Source organism: Akebia trifoliata, chromosome 4 (assembly GCF_017979445.1).
Source record: "Akebia trifoliata isolate Shusen 1 chromosome 4, ASM1797944v1, whole genome shotgun sequence".
In the NCBI taxonomy this organism is placed as follows: Eukaryota; Viridiplantae; Streptophyta; class Magnoliopsida; order Ranunculales; family Lardizabalaceae; genus Akebia; species Akebia trifoliata.
This window is the reverse complement of record NC_141378.1, coordinates 42,651,511-42,673,584: the sequence shown is the minus strand read 5'-3', so window position 1 is coordinate 42,673,584 and position 22,074 is coordinate 42,651,511. Positions and strand designations below refer to the sequence as shown.

Genomic DNA, 22,074 nt, shown 5'->3' with positions numbered 1-22,074 from the left:
CGGAAATTGTAGTATTCCTCAACAGTAGATAGTTTTAGTAGGAACTTTTTGTGAAAATTAAACAAAGTCACAAAATAGTATCCAACAATAATTATGACTTCTAATACACAACATAAAACATGAGGTTATGATCTTACCAAGTCCATAGATTGATTATCCAAAAACTCAAACGCAGAAAGAACCTCTCCGAGTCTTCTCTTGGCTTCCAATAGGAGTTCCTGTTTACATGATAAATGAGAATTAATTGTCAAAATTACATATAATTATTGCTTACAAACTGAGAAATCAAAACCATAAAATAACAAGCAATGAAAAATGGAAACGAGTGTTTATGAATGTCATGCGTCTTCATATCTGTATGTTATACACACAAAAGTGGCGATGGAATATGATTTATGAGTTCTCAGCCCTCCAATGTAGTGAAGAGTGGGCTCTTGTTCCACCTCCATCCAACATATCATCCAAATTAGCTCCTCCTCATGAATGAAGTATCCATGTAGGGATTCACCATGCAAATTTCCCATGTACGTCTAAGAATTTAGGAAATCCTTTCAACCAGCCTAGATAATAACAGATGATAACACAACTACACAAGTCGACCCTTCCTTTCCTTCAAAGAATGGTCAACTCCAAATCTTATTATTTCTGTTTTGGTGGTTTTGTTCTTCTGGTCCAAAGTCCATAAGATGTTTAAGGGTATCTTTTTTTAGGACTTTCTTGTAAGGTGGGATAGAGTCTTTAATCTTTGTGAGAATTAACTTTTGGTTGGGGTGGTTGTCTGTGGTCTGTTTTGTCCTTTGTAAGGTCAGTCATCTCGACGACCATTTCTTTTATCTTAATATAATTAACTTTACCAATAGAAAAAATAAAAAAGGAAGAATAAAAAACAAGTTGTGCTTCTCTCTTTAATTGAAACTAGAAGGTAGCATGTGCAAATGCACATGTATCAAAAGGGTTTATATGTAATTAAAACATTGATTAAGGGGTTGGTGAATATAACATAAAAAGCGTATTTTTGTTATTTTGAAAACTAACCAACATGATTCTTTAGGGTCATGCACTGCAATTTTCTTGGTTTTTGATCAAAATGACCCTGATTATATTAAGTTTAAATATAAAACCAAGGGTATTTATGACCACTCAAATTTTGGTGCCAAACCACTTCTACTCCGCCTTCTCTCATTATAATGGTAAAGATAACCAGAACAAAGACCATATAAATGCATAAAGATTTGCACTTTGTTAGCACTAACCAAGACTTAGTGTTGGTTAAGCCATATGCAGAAACCGAGCAAAGAAGCTTCAGAGGAAGTAGATCATACCTGGCAGCTAAAATAATCTTTACAAGCAAGAAAAGCTAGATTTGTTGAAGAAAGCTTGGGAGGAGTAAGTATTGAAACCTTAGTTACAATCCCCAATGATCCTTCACTTCCTACACCAACAAGAGTAGAGTTGCACGTTGTTACATCATTTATTAAAAAGTTAAAACATATTATATTGGATTAGCAACTGATCATTAATAAGTAATTGCATACCTATAAATAATTGTTTCAAATCATACCCTGTATTGTCTTTGCGTAGAGTCCCAAGCATGTCAAGCACGGTACCGTTTGCTAGGACAACTTCAAGACCTGAAAGACAAGTAAAAGATAAATATGAAGGAGAGGGATTTATACAATATCCCCAACTATAATAACTTGTCTTCAACAATTTTACATGTGCTATGGCTTATAGAGGGGACTGATAGAATACAACTTTGGAATACATTTTGTTAACCAACCAACTACTCCAAAAGACTGATCTATTGGAGAGGGGGAGAACTAAGAATATAAGAGGTCATGGAGCTTAACTGGGGTATGACACACCCGAGAGTGGAGGAAAATATACAGTTGACACATTTTTTGTGTTAGGAGGTGAACATCCATATACTTCATTTTAGTTGTAAGGTCAAAGTACTCCTTTTCTCACTTAGATGATGTCCTTTTTACCCAATTAAGAAAAGTGCCCTTTTGTCCTTATGCCTAAATTTCCTTACTCAGCAAGATAAGCAAGGTTATACCGCTCAACTCTATTAGAATTTCATGGAGGACCATGAGAAGTATGAGTCAACTGATGGCCTTATGGCATGTGAGTACCCATTGTGAGACTCCATGGAGCTCCATTTCACTATCAGTAGTAGGGGAAAGGTGGGTAGAACTTGTTTAAAGAGTAGGCACGAAGGTGACTTACATGCTAGGTACTTATGAAGATTTATAGTTGCAACTTAAAACAGGTTCAGTGTCAAAAACTGCTTCTAAAAGCCTCGACAATGATATTCATATGAGCTCCCTTTTGTCCATCTTGATCATCAACCTCATAGATGAGATGCCTACAATGTGATTTCATGGGTGATTAACTACAAAAGTGTCCTATGCAACCCCAAAAAATCCACGTGTTCTCAATACAGTGGAAGATGCTAAAGAAATAATGTTCAAATAGAAGCAGGATATATCTCGGTGGTTCACAAAATAGATGCTTCTTTGGATTGTTTTTGTTTCTTCGTCCGTGTGGATGTGCTGCTCAGGTGTTCTATGAAGGTCCTCCCAATCGTTTTCAAACTAAGGTCCCTTAATAACTTCCCTTTATTTGCGTGAAAAAAGAACCGAGGTAGGTTATACAAATCTTCTCGTATGATACTTTATTTCAGTGAAATATCATACAAGAATATTGCATTTTACATTTGTCATTCTCATAATTTTATCTTCTTCTATCTGAAAAAAAAACCATAAATGAAAACTAACTTGGTAATTGCTAGAGGTACTTAGCGAGAACATGGCATAAAATATTTGTAAGAGAAAGATCCCAAAGACAATCATCAGAATAAAATGACTAATTATAGAAAAGACAGCTCTATGCAATACTTCTTAATTGTTTGGGTCGTATGTCCACATTTATATCTTCCAGAAGCCCTAAAGAAATGCAGTCTTTCCTAAAAGAAGAAAAGAAACAAAAAAATAAAGTTACAATCTACTCACCCCATACTGCCTACATGTATTAAGCATTACAATATTTACTTTAAGCAAAAAAGAAAGAAGCAATTGCATTGCATGGTACGGACTAAGGAATATACCTAGCTATGTATCTAAAACAATAATTAAAAAGAGATAAATAAAGCATAATGAGGCCTAACTAACATAACAAAATTTTACGTTCACGGGCACAACAAATTCTTACCAAGGATGTTTCCATGAAGTGATCCATATCGTACAAATCGCAAGCCACCAGCATTGGTTGAAACATTTCCACCAATTTGACAGCTTCCTTTGGCACCCAAATCAAATGGCATAATAAATCTGTATAAAATCATAAATAATTTTAACAATAAAAAATAAATATCAAAATAGACTAATGCCACATGTTCTATAAAACTGTTGGCTTTCATTGAGCCGGTCGTGGAACACAAAAGCTAACTTGAGTCAACTTTCCATTCAGAGAGCTGTTTTATTGGGTGCCATCATCTTTTCCGAATTGTGTTGCCTCCAACAGCAATTGATGCTTCATTGCCGGAGGGGGCAATACGGACGGCTGTAGAAAGTGAGGCACGGGAGCTGATAGAGAGTCATCATGAAAAGATTTTGACGAGTTGATAGAAGATCCCCAGAACTACACGAGTAAGAACTACCCCGGCACCATAATTCTTCAGAGTAAATTCGAAGCCGGATCGCATCACCCATTCTCTTATAACTTACAGTGATCGACAGGTTATTGAATTGTTATTTATAAAAGTTGAGAGTATTATGGAATACACGGAATGTGTCTATATGCACAATGGGTAGGGATATTATGCAAACTAAAGCTCAGAAAAATTAGCAACAGATGATCCAAAAGAAACGATATTAGGCAAGAGATCCAAAACTAACAAGCTCAGAAATTTTGGCAAGAAATGATAAAAAACAAATACATCTCCTCATGAGTGAGATTTTGGAGACTTTTAGAGGGGAGCTAATTATCCCTATTACGACCACCAACTCCGAAAGCAGATCCTCTATAGCACGCTTTTCCTATAGCACCCTGTAGCATTATTTGGACCATTCAAAAAACATCATGTGACCAACAATTTAACCCAACTCTATCAATTAACTACGGTTAATTTTTTTTTTAATCTAATAATAAAAAAGAAATATAGTCCTACACGTTTTTTCACGCAAAACTCCATCTCTCTCATCTCCTTTGTTTTCACCATAAAAGGTGGGACAGTCACAGAAGAGAATCAAGCACCGGCAGTGGGACATTCTTGATATCAAAATTCTCTTCGTGAGAACTTTGATACCAAGAATGACACCATAAACCATCTTAAAAAGTTCTTTCAATTTGAACAAATCTCATCCACAAATCTCTCAAAATTTTCATTTTTTTCTCTTTTTACCTAAAATCGACTATTCTAATTTTTAGAATCCAAATGTGTTTCTATGCAATTGAAGTCGATTTTTCAAATCAAATCTTGAATCTTTTTTTACATATGTTTCAAGAATAGAGGCGGTGGATTAAGATCTGAAGAGCTTGCCAGTAACAGTGAAAGGTGACTTTGATCCTTCAAAACTGGTTGAATACGTTTAGAAGCAAACATGCCCCTCTCTGGATTTGGGTCTTCTCTTATCTCTAAAAAATTTCCAGAACACTACCTTAGGTCCATTAAAAAATTAAGAGTGGACAGTGATTGATTCGCTTCTGGCGAAAACAAAAGAGATGGGAGAGATGGAGTTTTGCATGAAAAAAATGTGTGGGACTGTATTTCTTTTTTTATTATTAGATTGAAAATAGAAAAAAAAAAAAAATTAACCGTAGTTAATTGATAGAGTTGGGTTTTTAAATTGCTGGCCACGTAGCATTTGTAAATGGTCCAAATAATGCTACAAGGTTCTACAGGAAAAGCGTGCTACAAAGAATCCGCTTCCAGAGTTGGAGGTCATGATAGAGATAATCCGCTCCCCTCAAAAGATCATCAAAATCCCACCCATGAGGAGATGTGTTTCTTTTGGATCATCTCCTGCCAAATTTTTTGAGTGTCATTTTTGGATCTCTTGCCTAATATCGTTTCTTCTAGATCATCCCTTACCAAATTTTTCAAGCTTTAGTTTGCACGACATCCCAACCTATCATATGTGCAGATACATGTTGTGTATTATGTATGCATTCAACTTTTATAAATAACAATTCAATAACCAGTCGATCACTCTAAGTTATAAGAGAATGGGTGATGCAAGTATGACTATGGTGCCGGAGTAGTTATTATTCTTACAATTTTAGGGGTCTTCTATTGACTCATTAAACTTTTTTCACGATGGCTCTCCATCAGGTATGTTGTTGAAGGCAACCCACCAACTACCATAGATCATGCTACTATGACCTCACTTTCTGCAACAGTCCGTACTACCTCCTCCGGCAATGTAGCATCAATTGCTATCGGATGCAATCATTTAACTGCTCCACATGTGAACCAAGATAGGTTTCTTTCAATCAAATTTCTCACTCAATTTCCTCAACTCAACTTCCATCACTTACTACAAAGAATTAGGAATTGAGCCACTCTGGTACCAAATTGATACGACCCCCTGCACCTTATCCCCATTACAAGGGTTTACAACATGAATCCCATTTCGCAATTTAACCATATCTTCAATCAAGGATTCTAAATCCCAATAAAAATATATATAAATAAACAATGAGAAGAGAGGGAAAACGATGGAAAGAAAGAGAAGAAAAATTGATATCTTCGAGGAGATCAGGACCTTTAGACCACTTCAAGGGTAATCAACTTACTAGGCCAAAGCCAAACTCTTCTTCAATTGTAAACTATCAATATTACCAACTTTATATGGACTCTTGTACTCTAACCCTAAGGACCTATTTGATATAAATACAATATATATTACAGTAAGAACTTACACAATAAACTCTTAGAACAATTATTTTAGGAAAATCAAAACACCACAACAACAACAAAAAAACCATGGAAAAAAAATGATAAAACATACTAATATAACTCATAACCCTCATAACTAAAATAATAGATGAAATCACCAAATAAGGAAAATAGATCTAGGTACACCTCTTAAAAATTCTCAAGAACAAATTATGACTCCCAAATACTTCTTGTTTACCTGGGGCATAAAGCAATTTGACCCATATTTACTTTGACTGGCTATATTTTCGACATCACCATGAATCTATGACCAAGCTGACCACAAATATTTGGATAAGGCTTTGATGAGGACGATAATGTTTAAATATTCAACGTTATTTTTTGTGTCACAAATGCTAGACAAGTAACATATGTAATAGCATTCATAGAACTGAAACCTCCTTTTATAAGAATCCATTTCCCATGAGAAACAATGTCAGAAAATAGGTTTAATGTCATAGATCATTTCATTTATCTTTCGGTCTTACCTCCCTTATTATATCTTGATATACCAAATAGTTTGTCAACTTTATGGATCCCCTCTATCTTTATAACCTTCTAGTTTCCAGTTTACAATGGACAATGTATAGACCATCCAATTATTCAAAAAGTATAATAAAAAAGCTAAGCACTTGTGACTAAGCTACCAAATGTCAATAATCAGGCACTCAGAGACTAATCATTGATTTCAAAATTTTATGTGAATTTATAATTTCCTTAGTAAGTTGTCATAGGATTTGTTGGATGGACACTACTGCAAAATAGATTAAACACCCTTGCACTAGAATGTTTTAAAAGTACAGGTTTTTGCTAGGTTTTTTTTTCCAATAAGTTTAATTAAGAAGGCAGGGTTTAAGAATGGGCTTCAATAATATAATAGTCAAGTATGTATTACCTCTTTGTCCCATCTATATCAATTGAGACTGGTATTTCGTCGATCTAGATAAACTTTAACCATCTGATTAAATGTTGCTTATTGCATTCCTCCCTCCCCTGCAACTTTATCCTTTTTACTCTCCTCCTCCCCATCCCCTTCCCTTTTTCAATAATGCCCCTCTAACTTTACTATCTTTCCTCATTTACCCCATCATCTTCAAAGATTTTTTTAATAATATATCTCTAATTTTATTATTTTTCCTCATTTACAACCTTAACCCCAAAGAGGATGCATTTGCAGTAGGCATGAGCGAACTCTAATATACATATATATGACTCCAATCAAGATAATTGAATGGAGCAGGGTACTTTTGCTATAATTTGGGTTTAATCTTACACTGTCTACTTGTTACTTTGTACTTGGCTTCTTCTCTATACAAATGAGCTTAGGTCTGTTTAATACATCTAATTTAATAAAACTGGTTTTACTAACATGGTATCAGAGTACCTGGTCACCCAACCAATCTCAAAGTTCTCACTACTTCTCCGACAGGTGGCATCGTTGTTGTTTGTAGGATCTTAAACCTGTTTTTCTCTATTTGTTTAAATTTTCTTCGAGCATTTACTATGCAAAAAATCTCATTGTGATTACTGTTCACGTTAACGCTATTTATCACACAACCTATAATTGAAATAATATAGAATTATCAAAATTGAAGCTAATGACATTGTGCATACTCACACAAGCTTTTGAGTTAATACATGCTTCTCAACAAAGATAAGTGATAGAGTAGTAGATATTTACCCTTGATTAAGCAAGAAAGAATCCAGATTCTCCAATATGCATCCAGCTTCACATACGAGTATACCACTGACCTAAAACATTGTGTCAATAAGCAATTCATAGAAAATGTGCAGCTATTTTAATGCAGCCATGGCAAGTACTGACCTTTAGATCAGGTAATAAGGGAAACACAATACCAAACATAAACTTTCAATAAGAAACTTGTGTGTAAGAAACAAACTACTATGGAATTTCCAAAGGATACAATGATATGATAACCAATCCCACCTGAGGTGCAAGAGGAATACGCATTAAGCTATTGAAGCTTAATCCTCACTCTATTGAAGCTTAATCTTCGAGAAGTGTAGCAAAATAAGGTATAAGCTTGTACATTACAAGCACATACACAGTCTATCTATCTATATATAGAGTGGCATTCGGCTCACAATCTTATTCTCAAAAAAGGCTCACAAAAGTTCTGTCCTATGTGGCTTAAAAGTTTTGGATTTGGCTGATTTTTTTTTTGTGAGGATGATCTCTATGGTGAGGAGATCATCCTCACCAAAAATAAGCTGAATCTGAAACTTCTAAGTCCATCAAAAATGGTTTACAAATTTTCAGTAAGTAATCGACGATTCACAATTCTAAAATCACTTTTGATGGACTTAGAAGTTTCAAATTCGGCTGATTTTTTGTGAGGATGATCTTCTCACCATAGAGATCATCCTCACAAAAAATCAGCCCAATCCGAAACTTTTAAGCCACATAGGACAAAACTTTTGTGAAAATAAGATTGTGAGCCAAACGCCTTCCATATATATATTTATATTTATATCCTCACAAAAAATCAGCCCAACCCGAAACTTCTAACCCCAGTTTACAAGTTGAAGAATTGTGGACGGTCAGTTATTTGTAAACCACTTTTGATGGGGTTAGAAGTTTCAGAATGGGGTTGATATTTTGCGAGGATGATCTCCTCTGATTTTTTGTAAGGATGATCTCCTCACCATAGAGATCATCTCACAAAAATTCAGCCCATATCGAAACTTCTAACCCATATAGGACAAAACATGTTGGCAAAATGTTTGGCCCTTGAACGGTCCCCATATATATATATATGGGTCATGATCCCTCAACTCATGAATGGCTCATGGAAAAAACACATGATCCCAACAATTTAAACACAAAATCCAATGGTTGAGATTTATCCTCTAGATACGCAGGAACGGACCCAAAGAATTTCATTTGCGGGGCCGAACTAATAGTATGAAGATGAAATTGAAAAAAAAATTAGAAGTAATAAGAGGATTTTAAAAAATTGATTTTCTATATATATAAAAAATATTTAGAAGAAAAATCTTAGTGAAACAAAGGGGATAATTTATTGGCTTCTTGCAATGCAAATTCTTAGAGTAAATAAATGGAGAAGACGAACTAATTACAAATCCTAACAATTAGTCTTAGAGAAACATTTTCCTTACTAAGTAAAGATTTTAAGCCTTACTAAGGATCGTCTTTGCTCAAATGGATTACCACATCATCAATCCAACACCATAGTCCTCTAAGTTTCATTGAAAAACTCATATCCAAAAAAAAAAAAAAAACCAATTTATTTTGAGCTTGATCCAATGTTTTTAAAATGGACGAGACTACTGAACTTCCACATAACTCCTAGACTTAAAATTGAAATTCAACGGTGAAAAATAATATTTTTTAGAATTTTATTTTCTTCAGAATTCAAAGAATTTTGTCCTCTAAAACCCTAAAGAATAGGATCATGTTTTTGGATGCCACTAGGTGATCCCAAGGACCCTCAGTAAGGGTGAAATCCTTACATATCTCCGAGATATGTGTTATCAAAATAGGATAAATCTCAACTTTTGGATCTAAATGGTAGGGATCATGTGTTTTCTCATTAGTCATTCTTAATGAGTCAACAGTTGGATCTTGTCTTAAAATACCTCTTATTTTTCTTACATCATGAAAACAACCCTCGTGGATATGACATACACCTTATTCTTTTTATTTATATTAGTTAGGTGTGTTTCCTTGTGACTAAGTGTACATAGTGGTGGAGAAACCAAAAATGCTACTCTTAAAATTTTGAGCTCTATACAAGAAATACAAAGATTACTGAGGTTAAAATCAAGAACCTCGTAAATAAATCAACTCTCACCATTGATTATTATAAACGAGATTATCATGCTTATTAAAAATGAGCCTTGTTTACTGGGCACGGTCAAACAATGGAGAGGTATTGTCACATTAGTAATATACATTACTGGATTGAAAATGATAAATAGAAAATATAATAAAAACAATGATAATGAAAGTGTTGAAATGATTTTAAAAAATAAAAAAAATAAGCTCATTGACATCTCATATCAATTTAATAGTATTAGAAAAGCCTAGCTTGAGACTAATCACTTTTATGGTAAATCATAAAAGAGAGCTCTTAACTTCTTTTCTTATTTAGTTTTTAGCTGATTCAGTTACTTTTATTTAAGTTGCTATATATTTTATATGAATGTTCAAAGATTTTTTTTTCTAGAAAAAATTTTAGGCCTAGAACAAAAAGGCTCATACATGCCTCATATTTTTTTTAAAAAGTGATGATAACTTTGTGGCATATTTGAGAAGCAACTGTGAAGAATAAACGACGGAAAAATTGAGTTAAATATTCATATGGCTACCTTGTCAAAGGAGATGATGTTATTCATAGAACCAACATTGACAATCACCTGCAGATTATTTCATGAAAAATGATGTTCAGACATGGAAGGAGAAGATTGGGAAAAAAAATACCAAGAACTTCTGAACTTTTGAGGTGTGAGTTTGTCTATGTCCATGTGCACTAATGTGTACATATATATGACTGCTGCGTGTGGAATCATGCTGACGTCCATAATAAGTAAGAAAACAACGATATTTTAATGTAAGCAAAGTCAAGTCACTAGACAAATCAAAGGGTATGTACAGCTTAGCGCAAACCTATAAAATCCAAGATAAGGTGGTACTTTCCGATGACACACAAATAGGAATGGAAATATATGTTAATGTAAGGAAAAAAAAACAAGTCACTAGCACAATTGAAGAGCAAGTGCCTACCCCAAACCTATAAATCCTATGGTAGTACTTTCCAATGATACACAAATAGACAGATAAATACTTATCCTTAAATTTAAATGAAAAAAAAAATCACCGCAATAGCTAATAAAATTGCATCATCATTGTGAAAGCCTTATCCCGAAAAATTTGAGGTCAGCTGAATGAATGTTGTCTATCCATTCAATTCAATCTAAACCATCACTTCTACTTATTCAAGGATATTCATATCTACTCTCTCTCAGAAGCTTCGACTTGCACATTCCTTCTAACTGGGCTGTGATTGGTCCTAGTTACACACAATGTAACCAAGATTAGAGTCGGAAATTATTCGATGAAGGGACAGTCCGGTTAATTTACACAAATCTGGGAAAGTTTTGGAAAAAAATTGGGAATTAACCAAGGTTTTCATTTTAGAAACAAAAATAATAAAAAAAATGTTTATAAGAGTTTGGAAGAAGAAATAAGAAATGGGATTTTAGGAAAAAATAATGATCCCAAAAGAGACTAATAAGCCTTGAAGAAGAAGTCGGTCTTCCGCTTGCAGGAAGGCCGCCACTTACCAAAGATTCATCGAAAGTGCTATGGACAGTTAAACAAGTTGCCGAATTGATAAGTGATTTAATCGGCTTGTATCCATTTTAGTGAATTTTTGGAAAGATTTGCAGAATTTTTTGTGATACCGGTTACACGTGATAAAAAACATCCCAATTACCTTTTCCATAGTTTATCAACCACTTGGACTAGTACTACATTTTCACGAACACATTCAATTATAATTTTAGCTAAGTCTTTCAGCTCACCCACCTCAACATCCTCATCTCTGCTATCAATGAACATGTTGCTTCTTGATTGGCCAACTTCATAAAGCATAGTCAGTCCAAATAAGCTTTAGCACATAAACTTAACGCTGAAGAAATAGAGTAGCAGTAGAAACAACCAACCATGTAATACACAAACTTCAAGCAAATAAAAGATCAGAAAAGGAGTATATCAGTTCCAATCTTTGAGTTTGAAATAACCACATATAAACCGGTTCTCCAAGCTAAATGTTTACTCAAAATCCGAAGCTAACATTGCTAAAACAATTCTATTCTTGGTGTTTCTATCTGCTAAACTAAAACAAAATAAGAAATTTCAAAAAATATCCCATTTTGACTCTTTTTTTTTTAAATACCTTAATGAGCTTCTATTCTACAACTCCAATATCTGTACATATCCTAAAATAGAAAAACAAAATAAATAAAACTAACAGGGAAACAAGAACATAGGTCCAAATTCAGCTTAGGATGCTCACATTTTCTTAGCATTATTTTCTGCATTCAGATCTGTCTTTCCGTTGTTCTTGAGGTTTTGAACAGTTTTGTTCCCACACCCTAGGTTCAAACCCCCTTGAACCCAACTTCATTTGCTAACCACTAACCCTATCCCTATTATAAAAAAAAAAAGTTTTGTACAATTTTGGCCAAGTTTGAATAGTGTTGACTGGATTAATTCGGCACTTTTGACCTTCCTCAATCGCAAACCGTATAATTCAGCCTAATATTACACCTACGAGAATGTGACCTATGCAAATACCATATATGTTTTCAAGAATAAAGTAAAATGTCAATTTTTTCCTAAATTCATGTGATAGATCAGTGGAAAACAAAGATAAAATGTATGCATACAGTTTCTAAAGACATCCACTTAGAAAGGAAATGATGAGGAGAAAGAAAAATTCAATCAAAATTTCTCAAGATTCTAGAATGCTTCTTTTCACATGACAGCATAATAAATCATAATGATAGTAAAATTGGTGGCATAGTTATGATCCATGTGAAACAAAAACTATTGACCATTATGCTAGAAATTGCATTACCTCATCGAAAACAGGAACACTTCCACCGACAAGACCAGTATTGCCACCTTGTGGAACAATGGCCAAGTTTCTAGAATTACAATGTTTAAGAATTTTTGAAACCTGTAAAATAGGTATATTTGAAAATACAAAAAAAATAAATAAATAAATAAATAAAAATCCATAGTTAGCCTTCATATTAAATACCTTAATAGTCTCAAAAAACTACCCTCAACAACAAGAATGATCATCAACAACTAATTTTCAAAACTAAGATAGCAATAGTCCTTTAAATTGTGATCAACCAACTTCCAAGAGCAAAGAAAAATTTTACTAAGAAAGAAAGGAAAAAGGAGGCCGAGGTGGCCCCCAAAACAAGAATACAAGGAAGCCAAAAAGAGAAAAAAAGAGAGCAGAGGCCAATGGCCACAAACAGACCCTCCCAAGACCAATTACAAACCACAAAGTGAGAACCATTAGAACACAAAATTCTCAAAAGAGATTCCATAAAAGTTTTCTACGGAACTCAGAAATTTGATCTACTACATTATGTGGATTAAAAACGGTGATTTCAACCTTATTTAGGAACTAAATCATAAAGTTTTCAGAGAAATTTGGTAAAGTAGAAGACATGAACCTCCTCAGTGCACCTTGGTTGGAGCAAAAGCTTACTCGAGCCTTTGTATTTATGCATCCAATCTACATTTGCAGCAGACAGCCTATCTTCATCCTGAATGACATTTTTCTCCCCCAAAATCTCCTTAAAATAGCTTAAATCATCAGAATTTATTGTTGAAAACAACGGATTCTTCTGAACTTTAGATGCTGCGGAACCAAAAGATCGACATTGGATTCTGCAAGTTTCGTCCACATGCCTTGCTACAGAAACTTGAAAGTTTCCTCTGTAATCTCTTAAATTATGGAAATGCTTTTGAAGTTCAGAAAATGATTTAACATATGAAGTGCAAGTTCCTCCATATGCAAAACTCAAACCTGGCAAGAAATGTATGAAATAAGTATAAAAATGAAAAGTAGAAAGATAGCAACTCGTTGAATTCTCAGGATATCAAAATTTCATGCATACGAATACTTATGAAAATACTAAGAATGAGGGACAATGTCAAAAACAAAGAAGTGCCTCTCAAAACTGATTATTATTGGTGTGCAAGATTTAGGTAGGCTTTGAAAGATTATCAGTTTTGAAAGTCCCTCCCTCCCTACTTATTTCTATTTTTTTGTTACGAAAATGATATTTGTAGTCTTTAAAAAAAAATTCCCTTTTCAAGGATAATTCAAGTCCTTTAGTGTGCTTATATGTGTTATCTCTGTAGAAATTTGAATTTATTGAGATTCTTGGATGAATATTACAAAAGTCCCAATAGGGTATTTATAGGCATTACATCAACCAAGATATATGAAAACTACCTAATACAAATATTCTAGAATATCCTAATTGATATATTCTAAATATCAATATATATTCTAGAATATCTTTCGTCACAACCTTCCATTTGGGTAAGATACACTAACAATGATATAATGTATCTCATGCATTTTAATACAGTGCATCTTATTCTCTAATATCCTCCCACAATTGCATGGTCCTTTGAAAAAGGAATATGCAATTGGTTTTGTTGAATAATTGCTTGATCTCAATAATGGATATGTTTATTGATCGTCGAAGTGCCAATCGTGCTTGCTGGAGGTCACCGTCTGTCTATGAAGTCCATCACTGTCGCATTCCGCTCGTTTTGAGTCTGTCGGAGCCGGTGGCTTATTAGACCAAATCTGTCATGATCTCTCCCAGAAGCATAAAAAGTAGGATTGTGCCATTTAAATGAAAAAACTCTCGTTGGAGAGATTTTATATAGGAAAAAAAAAATGAGATCATGTAACATGAATGTGTGAAATTGGGAGATTTGTAGAGATATAGAAGGAGTTGTGATTTTTATTGGAAAAACAAAAAACCTAGAATAATAGAAAAGAAGAGAATAAAAGATATCTAGATCCGAAACATAGAGAAAGACGGTATTTTTATTGAAAAAAATACTAATAACATAACAAAATGATTAAGGTTCGGCGATGGCAATGGCGCCATCGCCGAAGAATGACACACCAAGATCGATGTGCTCAGTGGAGCTTGAGCTCTGATACCATGTAGAAATTTGAATTTATTGAGATTCTTGGATGAATATTACAAAAGTCCCAATAGGGTATTTATAGGCATTACATCAACCAAGATATATGAAAACTACCTAATATAAATATTCTAGAATATCCTAATTGATATATTCTAAATATCAATATATATTCTAGAATATCTTTCGCCACAACCTTCCATTTGTGTAAGATACACTAACAATGATACAATGTATCTCATGCATTTTAATACAGTGCATCTTATTCTCTAATAATCTCCTCAACATCAACATCAAAGCCTTATCCCAAAGATTTGGGGTCGGCTAAATAAATAACGTACCTCCATTCAATTCCATAGACCCCAGCTTAGGCACCAAACTGTTAAGTGATTCTTATTTTTAGTAGTTTTAGAGAGTAGAGACACTAGTTACTTTGAGAATAACTAACCTCCTAGATAATTCTGATTTCTTGAAATTCAACTTCCATTTTCATTCCAATAAGAGATATAAATACACCACAACTCCTTTCCTATGAATTAGGAACCACTCCTATGCTTAAGCAACTACCAATAAAATGATAACTCCTACACAATTCATAACTAAACTACCTCTACACAATCACACGTTATGTAGACTCCCTAATTAATTGGAAATCTAAAACAGTTACAATAAAATGCATCAAGATGCTAGAGATCTTGATGCATAGAATCCATACAAGAGGGTAATTTTAGGCACGTAGCATTCTCTACCCCTTGTAAAAAACCTTGTCCTCAAGGTTTAGATCTAGAAGTATTCCCTCCCCCTTCATCTTCAATTTCATCTAATTGGGACATCAAAGATTGAAAAGTAGATTTTATTTTTATTTAGTTTTCTTTTTTAGGGTATTATTTTTATATTATTTGGACTTATTTTCATGGTTTATTGGCTCGTGGTCTTAGTATAATATTTAAGGGCAATTTAATAACTTTAGTTCACCATTCATCATCTAACTCAGGAAATTTTCCTTCAAGAGTAGTAAATGAGTTTTAATATTCAAATATCCATCACTTAAGTTGAGTGATCATTTGTTGTACATGAGAATTGTGAAACTAACAAGGTGAACAAAATGTATTTCAGGTTAGAGTAGATTTGTTTTGAAATATTTTATTATACATTAATTTCAGATATATATATTGCTTTTTTTGGGTGGCTCAACGCCAAGTAAATTAATGTGTACTAGTCTCTAATTGAATCAAATTTACCTAAATCCCAAATCTTAATTAAACTATTAACAAATGTTCGTAAATTATTTCCCTAAATCGCAGTTATTTCCTTTGTTTCACTGTTTCAGATTGTTAAACATCTCAAGCTTCGAAAAATCTCGATTAAATTAAACGAAATAAAAGAATAATAAAATCTTAAATTTTCTTCCACAGATGAAGATCTTGCAGATTCAAAGATCGGTTCCGATGTTTCGTACAAATTCGAATTTCAAATCGGAATAAAATAAAATAAAATAAAAATAAAGGAAATATAAGAAGAAGAAGAGATTACCTGAACGTGAATTCTTTATAAAATTATCCAAATAAGGGTTCGATCGATGCCCGAGAAGAGATTTTGATGAGAGTTTGAGAAAACGACGAGAGCTTCTCCATTTCTCCATTGTTGAATTATCGTTCGAAACAATGTCAGCTCTGGTGCTCTCTGACAGTCTGACTCTGTTAGAGTGGATGAAGCTAGTCCGAATTTGATGCGAAGACTTCACATCAAAAAAGCTACGAAGCTTTCACGATCCCACGCGTAAGCGAAAAAAATAGGAATGAAAATTTGCTACACCTTAACTCGATAAAAGATTGATGAAATCCAATGGCAACTATAAATAATTGAGGGCTTATATTAACCAGCAAATTTTACTTATAACACACCAATCATTTTGAAATTAAAGAAGGGAAAACCCTAAAACGTGCCCAACTTAAGTCCAAATTTTGGTTACGGTACACGGTTCATTTTAGTTCTCGAAACACAATTTTCCAGTGATTTTGTCACTTTCATAATCAACTAATTTACTGATAAATTATTGATGAGATCGTTAATAAGGTAAAATCGTTGGTATTCTATCAATGAATTTGAAGATTTTAAAAGTGACGAATTCACTGTAAAAACAAATTTTGTGAACTAAAATGAACAATGTACCAAAATCGGAATTTTGTTATATTCATCATGAGAAATGGAGATTCACCCGTTAAAAAACTGTTTACATATAGATTTGTGTGTTATAAGTAAAAATTGATGTGCCCAATAGAATCTCCCTTTTAAATTTTCATCAAATATTTTTGGGCCCAATGCTTATATAGGCAGGTTTTTTGTGGATCCACCAAGAAGGTACTTTGAAGCCCACAACATAAATATGGGCTGATGCTATGGATTGTTTCAAATTGCATAAAAGTTTATGTCTTCATACTCACTTCGCTTGCCTCATTGTCAATCATGGTTTTTAAATTCATTTTGATGTCTCATCTCATCCAAGAATGAGACCAAGTCGTCTCAGACGAGTTTTTTGATACATTTGAGTCCTCTTGTTGAACAATGAGAAAAATAAACTAATGATTTTAAACATCGTCTGATTCTTGTGACTTGTCTATCTATCTCGTTAGTGGACGAAACCGAGACGTATTAGACGAGTTGTCTCGGTCTCGGACGAGATTTAAAATTTTGGTGTGGACTACTTATAAAATAATGAAGTTTTCAAGCATCATTAATTTTTTTTCCTTTTTATTGATAACGTATGAAAGATTATTAAAGAAAAAATAATAATACATGCAATTAAAGGAGTTCAAAGAGACTATCCAAGTAAATGTATAATTTCAAAATAAGGAGATCAAAGCACATCACCACAACTCGTTAATTGTAACGCCATGAAATTTATTACATATATCGAGAAATTAAGTCAATCATATTAACTTATTTTTTTATTAAGAAAAATAAAAATAAATAAATTATTAAAAATAAATTATGATATTATCAATCTAAAATAACAATTTCTAGAAGGAGAATTTGCTAAATAAAATGTACAATTCGGAGAAACTTATCATGATTATGATCAAAGAATTAGAACATTTAATTGAAGTAGATAAAATTCAAAATTTTATAGGAAGTTCTTTTAGTCAAACAAACGTTACCATTGAATTCAAAGCATCAAGAAATATAGTTTAGACGTCACTATAATTAAATCCGAGTTCAATATGATAAGTTATGAAAATATTAATTTTATCAAGAAAACTTAGCGTGTAAGAATATTTTGATCAATAGAGAAAAATCGATGAAGAATTTCGAAAATCCGAGACATACAATTCAAATTTATCTAATGTAATGGACATAACGGAGAAAAGAAAAATATATAAAAAAATATATTATTATATAATTATTTTTTTTATTATTAAAATATTAAAATAAATTATTTTATTAAAATTGCATTGAATTATAATTATTTGTATAAAAAAGATATATTTGAAATTATTGAAGTTTTAAACAGGTAGAGTGCAATTAATATAAATATAAATATTATTATATTATTATATTATTATATTGTATAATATAATATTATAATACATTATAAGTTAAGAGATGTTACAAGATTTGATACACAGTTGTATTTCGTTTATATATTATAATATAAAATATTATATTATATTATTATAAATTAAAAACAAGTTGATGCTATGGACGAGTGAATTCAAAAGTGGGTTTATCTACGTTGCGTTCAATTAAGATTTAAATATATTTAGGATGTGAATTAAGATCTGTCACTAAAGAAGAAAAAATCCATGACTTTAAGATCTACTTAGTCACTAAATTATTTAGTCGAATCATAAAGGGAATTAACTAGAAAAATCATTTTAATATCGTAGGGACGTGTAAAACTCAGATGCAAAGGTAGGAAATTTATAATTTCAAATTCATAGTATAGTTTTTAATTAAATCTATTTTATTTCAATTTTGTTTGCTAGTTTCAATTTTATTATGAGCTAAATTCAAAATTCATACATCAAATTGTAGAATAATTCGTTTTATATCTTTTCTCTGATATTTAAATATTGTGAAATAAAAATAAATGAATTTAGGTGAATGTAACCAGAAAATTAATTTGTTTAACAAATTAATTCCCATAGTAATTTTCATAGAGTGTTCATTTAAAAAAAATATAAAAACGCCCTGTTTTAAAAATATATTTTCATTGGTGATTATCTATAATAAAAAAAATGAAATATTTAAGTTTAAATTTGAAATCGAGAATAAAAGTCCTGATTGTTTATAATCGAGAATGAGATTTTTGACTGTATGTGCTTGTATTGAGAAATTTTCAAGTTTAGAATGCTTTTAAGCAATGTATAATAGAACATAAGATGCAATTAAGATAGTGTACCTATATGTTTACTGCTTTCAATATACTGTTGCATGTTTATAATTATAAAATACATGGGAATATCGTCACAATTGCAAATTTATTTTAAATGAATTTTAAAAAATATAATTATTATTTTTGTTATCTATTAAAGAAATAATAAATGCCCATAAAATTGATTGATATCTCTTTCCAGAAGCAATCAATTAATTTAGAATAATATGAGTTTGATATTCTCTTCGATAGCATGGGAAATCACTTGAAAATATCTTTGTACCTATTATTCGAAAAAAATTTATCTTATCTTTATTGAAAAATAACAAATTGTATTATAAAGATGATTTGTAAATGATTAGATTGATTGATGATACATGCATACCACAGATGTACAATGAAGTTGATTTGTCAAATGATCATTTACAGTCTATAGTAATCAAATGATTGATCTCCGTTAGGGATCAACGGTCAACTAATTATGGTAAATTGTCAGACTGGCTATAAAATCAGGAACTAACGGTGAGTTCCACATTGGTTAAATACTGGAACATTAATGTTCATGTCAGTACTTTTGTATCGGTCATGTACCTCGTCATTTTTATCACATACATCACTAGGATTGATATTTGTATGATATGTTTATATTTCTTTTTTCTCTTTTTCATTATGAGATGCAATTATTTCATTAATGTTTTATTAAAGTTTAATCTATTTCGAGTGTTATTCATTTATTTAAAAATCTATATTGTTTATAATATATTAATTTGTTTATCCATTTATATTAGGACTATTAATTTGAAATGTGAATTTACTATTAAGTAAATTCCATATTACTCACCCTATTAACAAAATATTATAGATGTCTCAGCTATCAAGATGTCTATTCCCGATGAAGGACATTATATAAATTGATCATAAGATCAGGATGATGAATATTATTTTTGTTATATGTGAACTGAGATTTGAGTTTAGTGGAACCATTTGTGTAATTTTGGACTTCCTTGTATATATTAGCATCATGTGTATTGTATATTTTTATATGTATATGTCTAAAGAGTGAGAGTTAATATTTATGACATTAACAATTGTTGATCAATACGAGATGTGTAGTTGATCTATATACACTTTTGTGTTGTAATTATAGTATATTTTTTTGAAGTAATGTATATTCGTTATGATATAATAGTTGGAATGTAATGGATATATGGATTTTGATTATACAAGTATAATGTTAGATATGAATTTTTTTCATTAAGTGCAATATTTAAGGGCAACTCGTTAACAATCACAAACTTCCATAAAAATGAAATCATAAAAAATAAAAAATAAGGTGCGTTTGATTTGCACATGGAAAATAGGTAGAAATTCCATTTTATATGGAAAATCATATTTTTTTATGTGATTTTTTCCATGAAAGATAAATTCCACCATCATCTAAAAATTAAGTAAATGGTAGATTTCATTTTCCTACTTGGCCCTATGGAAAATAAAATCCACCCCCAAATCAACTCTAATTGTCTTTTTCTCCTCCATCGCCATCATTGTCCCTCCCTCGCTCTCTGTCTCCACCTCTTCTTCTAATTTTTTTTTATTTCTTACATGCAATCAAACACTGAAATTTGTTTTTTCCACTCTTCCCATTTTTCATGGACTTCAAATTATATATGAAAAATGGGTAGGAAAATGTTTTTTTACACCCATATCTTAAAATCTACTCTTGGCTCATTTGATTTTCCTATCCAACCCCATAGGAAATCAAGAACATTCCTCATTCATCTTTCTTTTCAATCTATTTTTCCTCTTTTTTAATTTTTTTATTCAAGTTTTTTCTAGATGCAATTAAATAATGGAATTCATTTTTTCGACTGTATTCATTTTTCCACGATCATTTCCCATTATGGATTCCAATTTCCCTGAAAAATGAAATTATAGGCAATCAAACAAATCTTAAAATTCTTGTGCTTCTTGGACCAATAAAATACATACCCCAAAATACTTAAAATAATCTTGTTTCTGTCGTACTCCTTCCCATTCAAGATCCTCTAATTTTTCTCCTCTCAAATATCCCAATATTTTGTTAACATGAAGTATCCTACAAAATTCTTTTCCACGTGATCTAAGTAGAGCAAGGGATCTGAATTTGGAGGAATAATTTGAAAAACTTATGAACCACAATGCACCCACTCAAATACTCATCACAATGAGGAAATTAGACCACTAAAACGTCTAGATTACTCAAATCGTTAATTCAAATCTTTTTTTTCTTTTTTAAGGTAACATCAAATTGATCCCTCAATCTCATATCATCCGATCCGATGGTTAACTAATTTTCAATTAGTCTACATTCAAATCACCATCAAACCTCCTTTTAAGTGTTTCTTTTTTTTCTTTTTTTTTCCTTATAATGCTTATGAAAGTCTGGACTATAGGATGAAACCTTGAAAGAGAAAGGTTGCAAAGGCACAAGGAAACATGTTGGCCAACCTAAAGTTGGGAGGAAAGCACTTAAGCCATTAAACAAATACTAATGCATCCCCCATGGGTTACATAGGATCTAATCTAGTAGGTCCCACACCAAGTTATAAGTTCTACATCATGACGACACCAAAGATTTATATGTTGTCTTGTTGGTTGCCAACATGTGGGGCCCTATTGCAAGTTGGAACTCATCTTTTAAGAGAATCCCTTGTGAGCCCCACCTTAGATTAAAAAAAAGGACACATATATTCCCATTCTGTATATTTTACAACAATAGTTCTTTTGATTGGATTTGTGGGACTTATTAATAAATTCAAAATCCTTAAAAGTTAAAGGTAAAAATTGTATATTTTTTTCTTTCTATGAGAGTCTTTTATTAGGTAAGGTCTGATTCACCACTCAAAACATATTTTCACCGTTGGTTTCACATGATGGCATTGTTGATATTATATGTAGAGTACCGATTTTCTGTTAGAAAATAAAGATGATAAGATGTTAAATCAATGGTACGTTGCCACGTTTCTACTAAAGATA

At 32.0% G+C, this 22,074-nt stretch overlaps 1 protein-coding gene across 4 annotated transcripts in view; it reads right to left on the bottom strand.

The window, feature by feature from the left end:
- D2HGDH (FAD-linked oxidases family protein) overlaps positions 1-16,377 on the bottom strand; it is a 30,512-nt gene extending 14,135 nt beyond the window's left edge. For 2 of the 4 annotated variants that reach the window (XR_015178061.1, XM_086441215.1), the window contains exons 1-9: positions 16,218-16,377; positions 13,184-13,539; positions 12,568-12,669; positions 10,295-10,342; positions 7,623-7,693; positions 3,214-3,332; positions 1,536-1,631; positions 1,323-1,432; positions 138-218 (exon numbers count right to left, since the gene is read on the bottom strand). Coding sequence is in view for 3 of the 4 variants with exons in the window: in XM_086441215.1 (XP_086297341.1) it covers positions 138-218; positions 1,323-1,432; positions 1,536-1,631; positions 3,214-3,332; positions 7,623-7,693; positions 10,295-10,342; positions 12,568-12,669; positions 13,184-13,539; positions 16,218-16,326 (1,092 nt within the window). In the remaining variant the exon portion in view is untranslated. The remainder of the gene's footprint in view (positions 1-137; positions 219-1,322; positions 1,433-1,535; positions 1,632-3,213; positions 3,333-7,622; positions 7,694-10,294; positions 10,343-12,567; positions 12,670-13,183; positions 13,540-16,217) is intronic. The other 2 variants (XM_086441213.1, XM_086441214.1) reach the window with 2 other exon arrangements.
- Between the last annotated feature and the right edge of the window lie 5,697 nt (positions 16,378-22,074).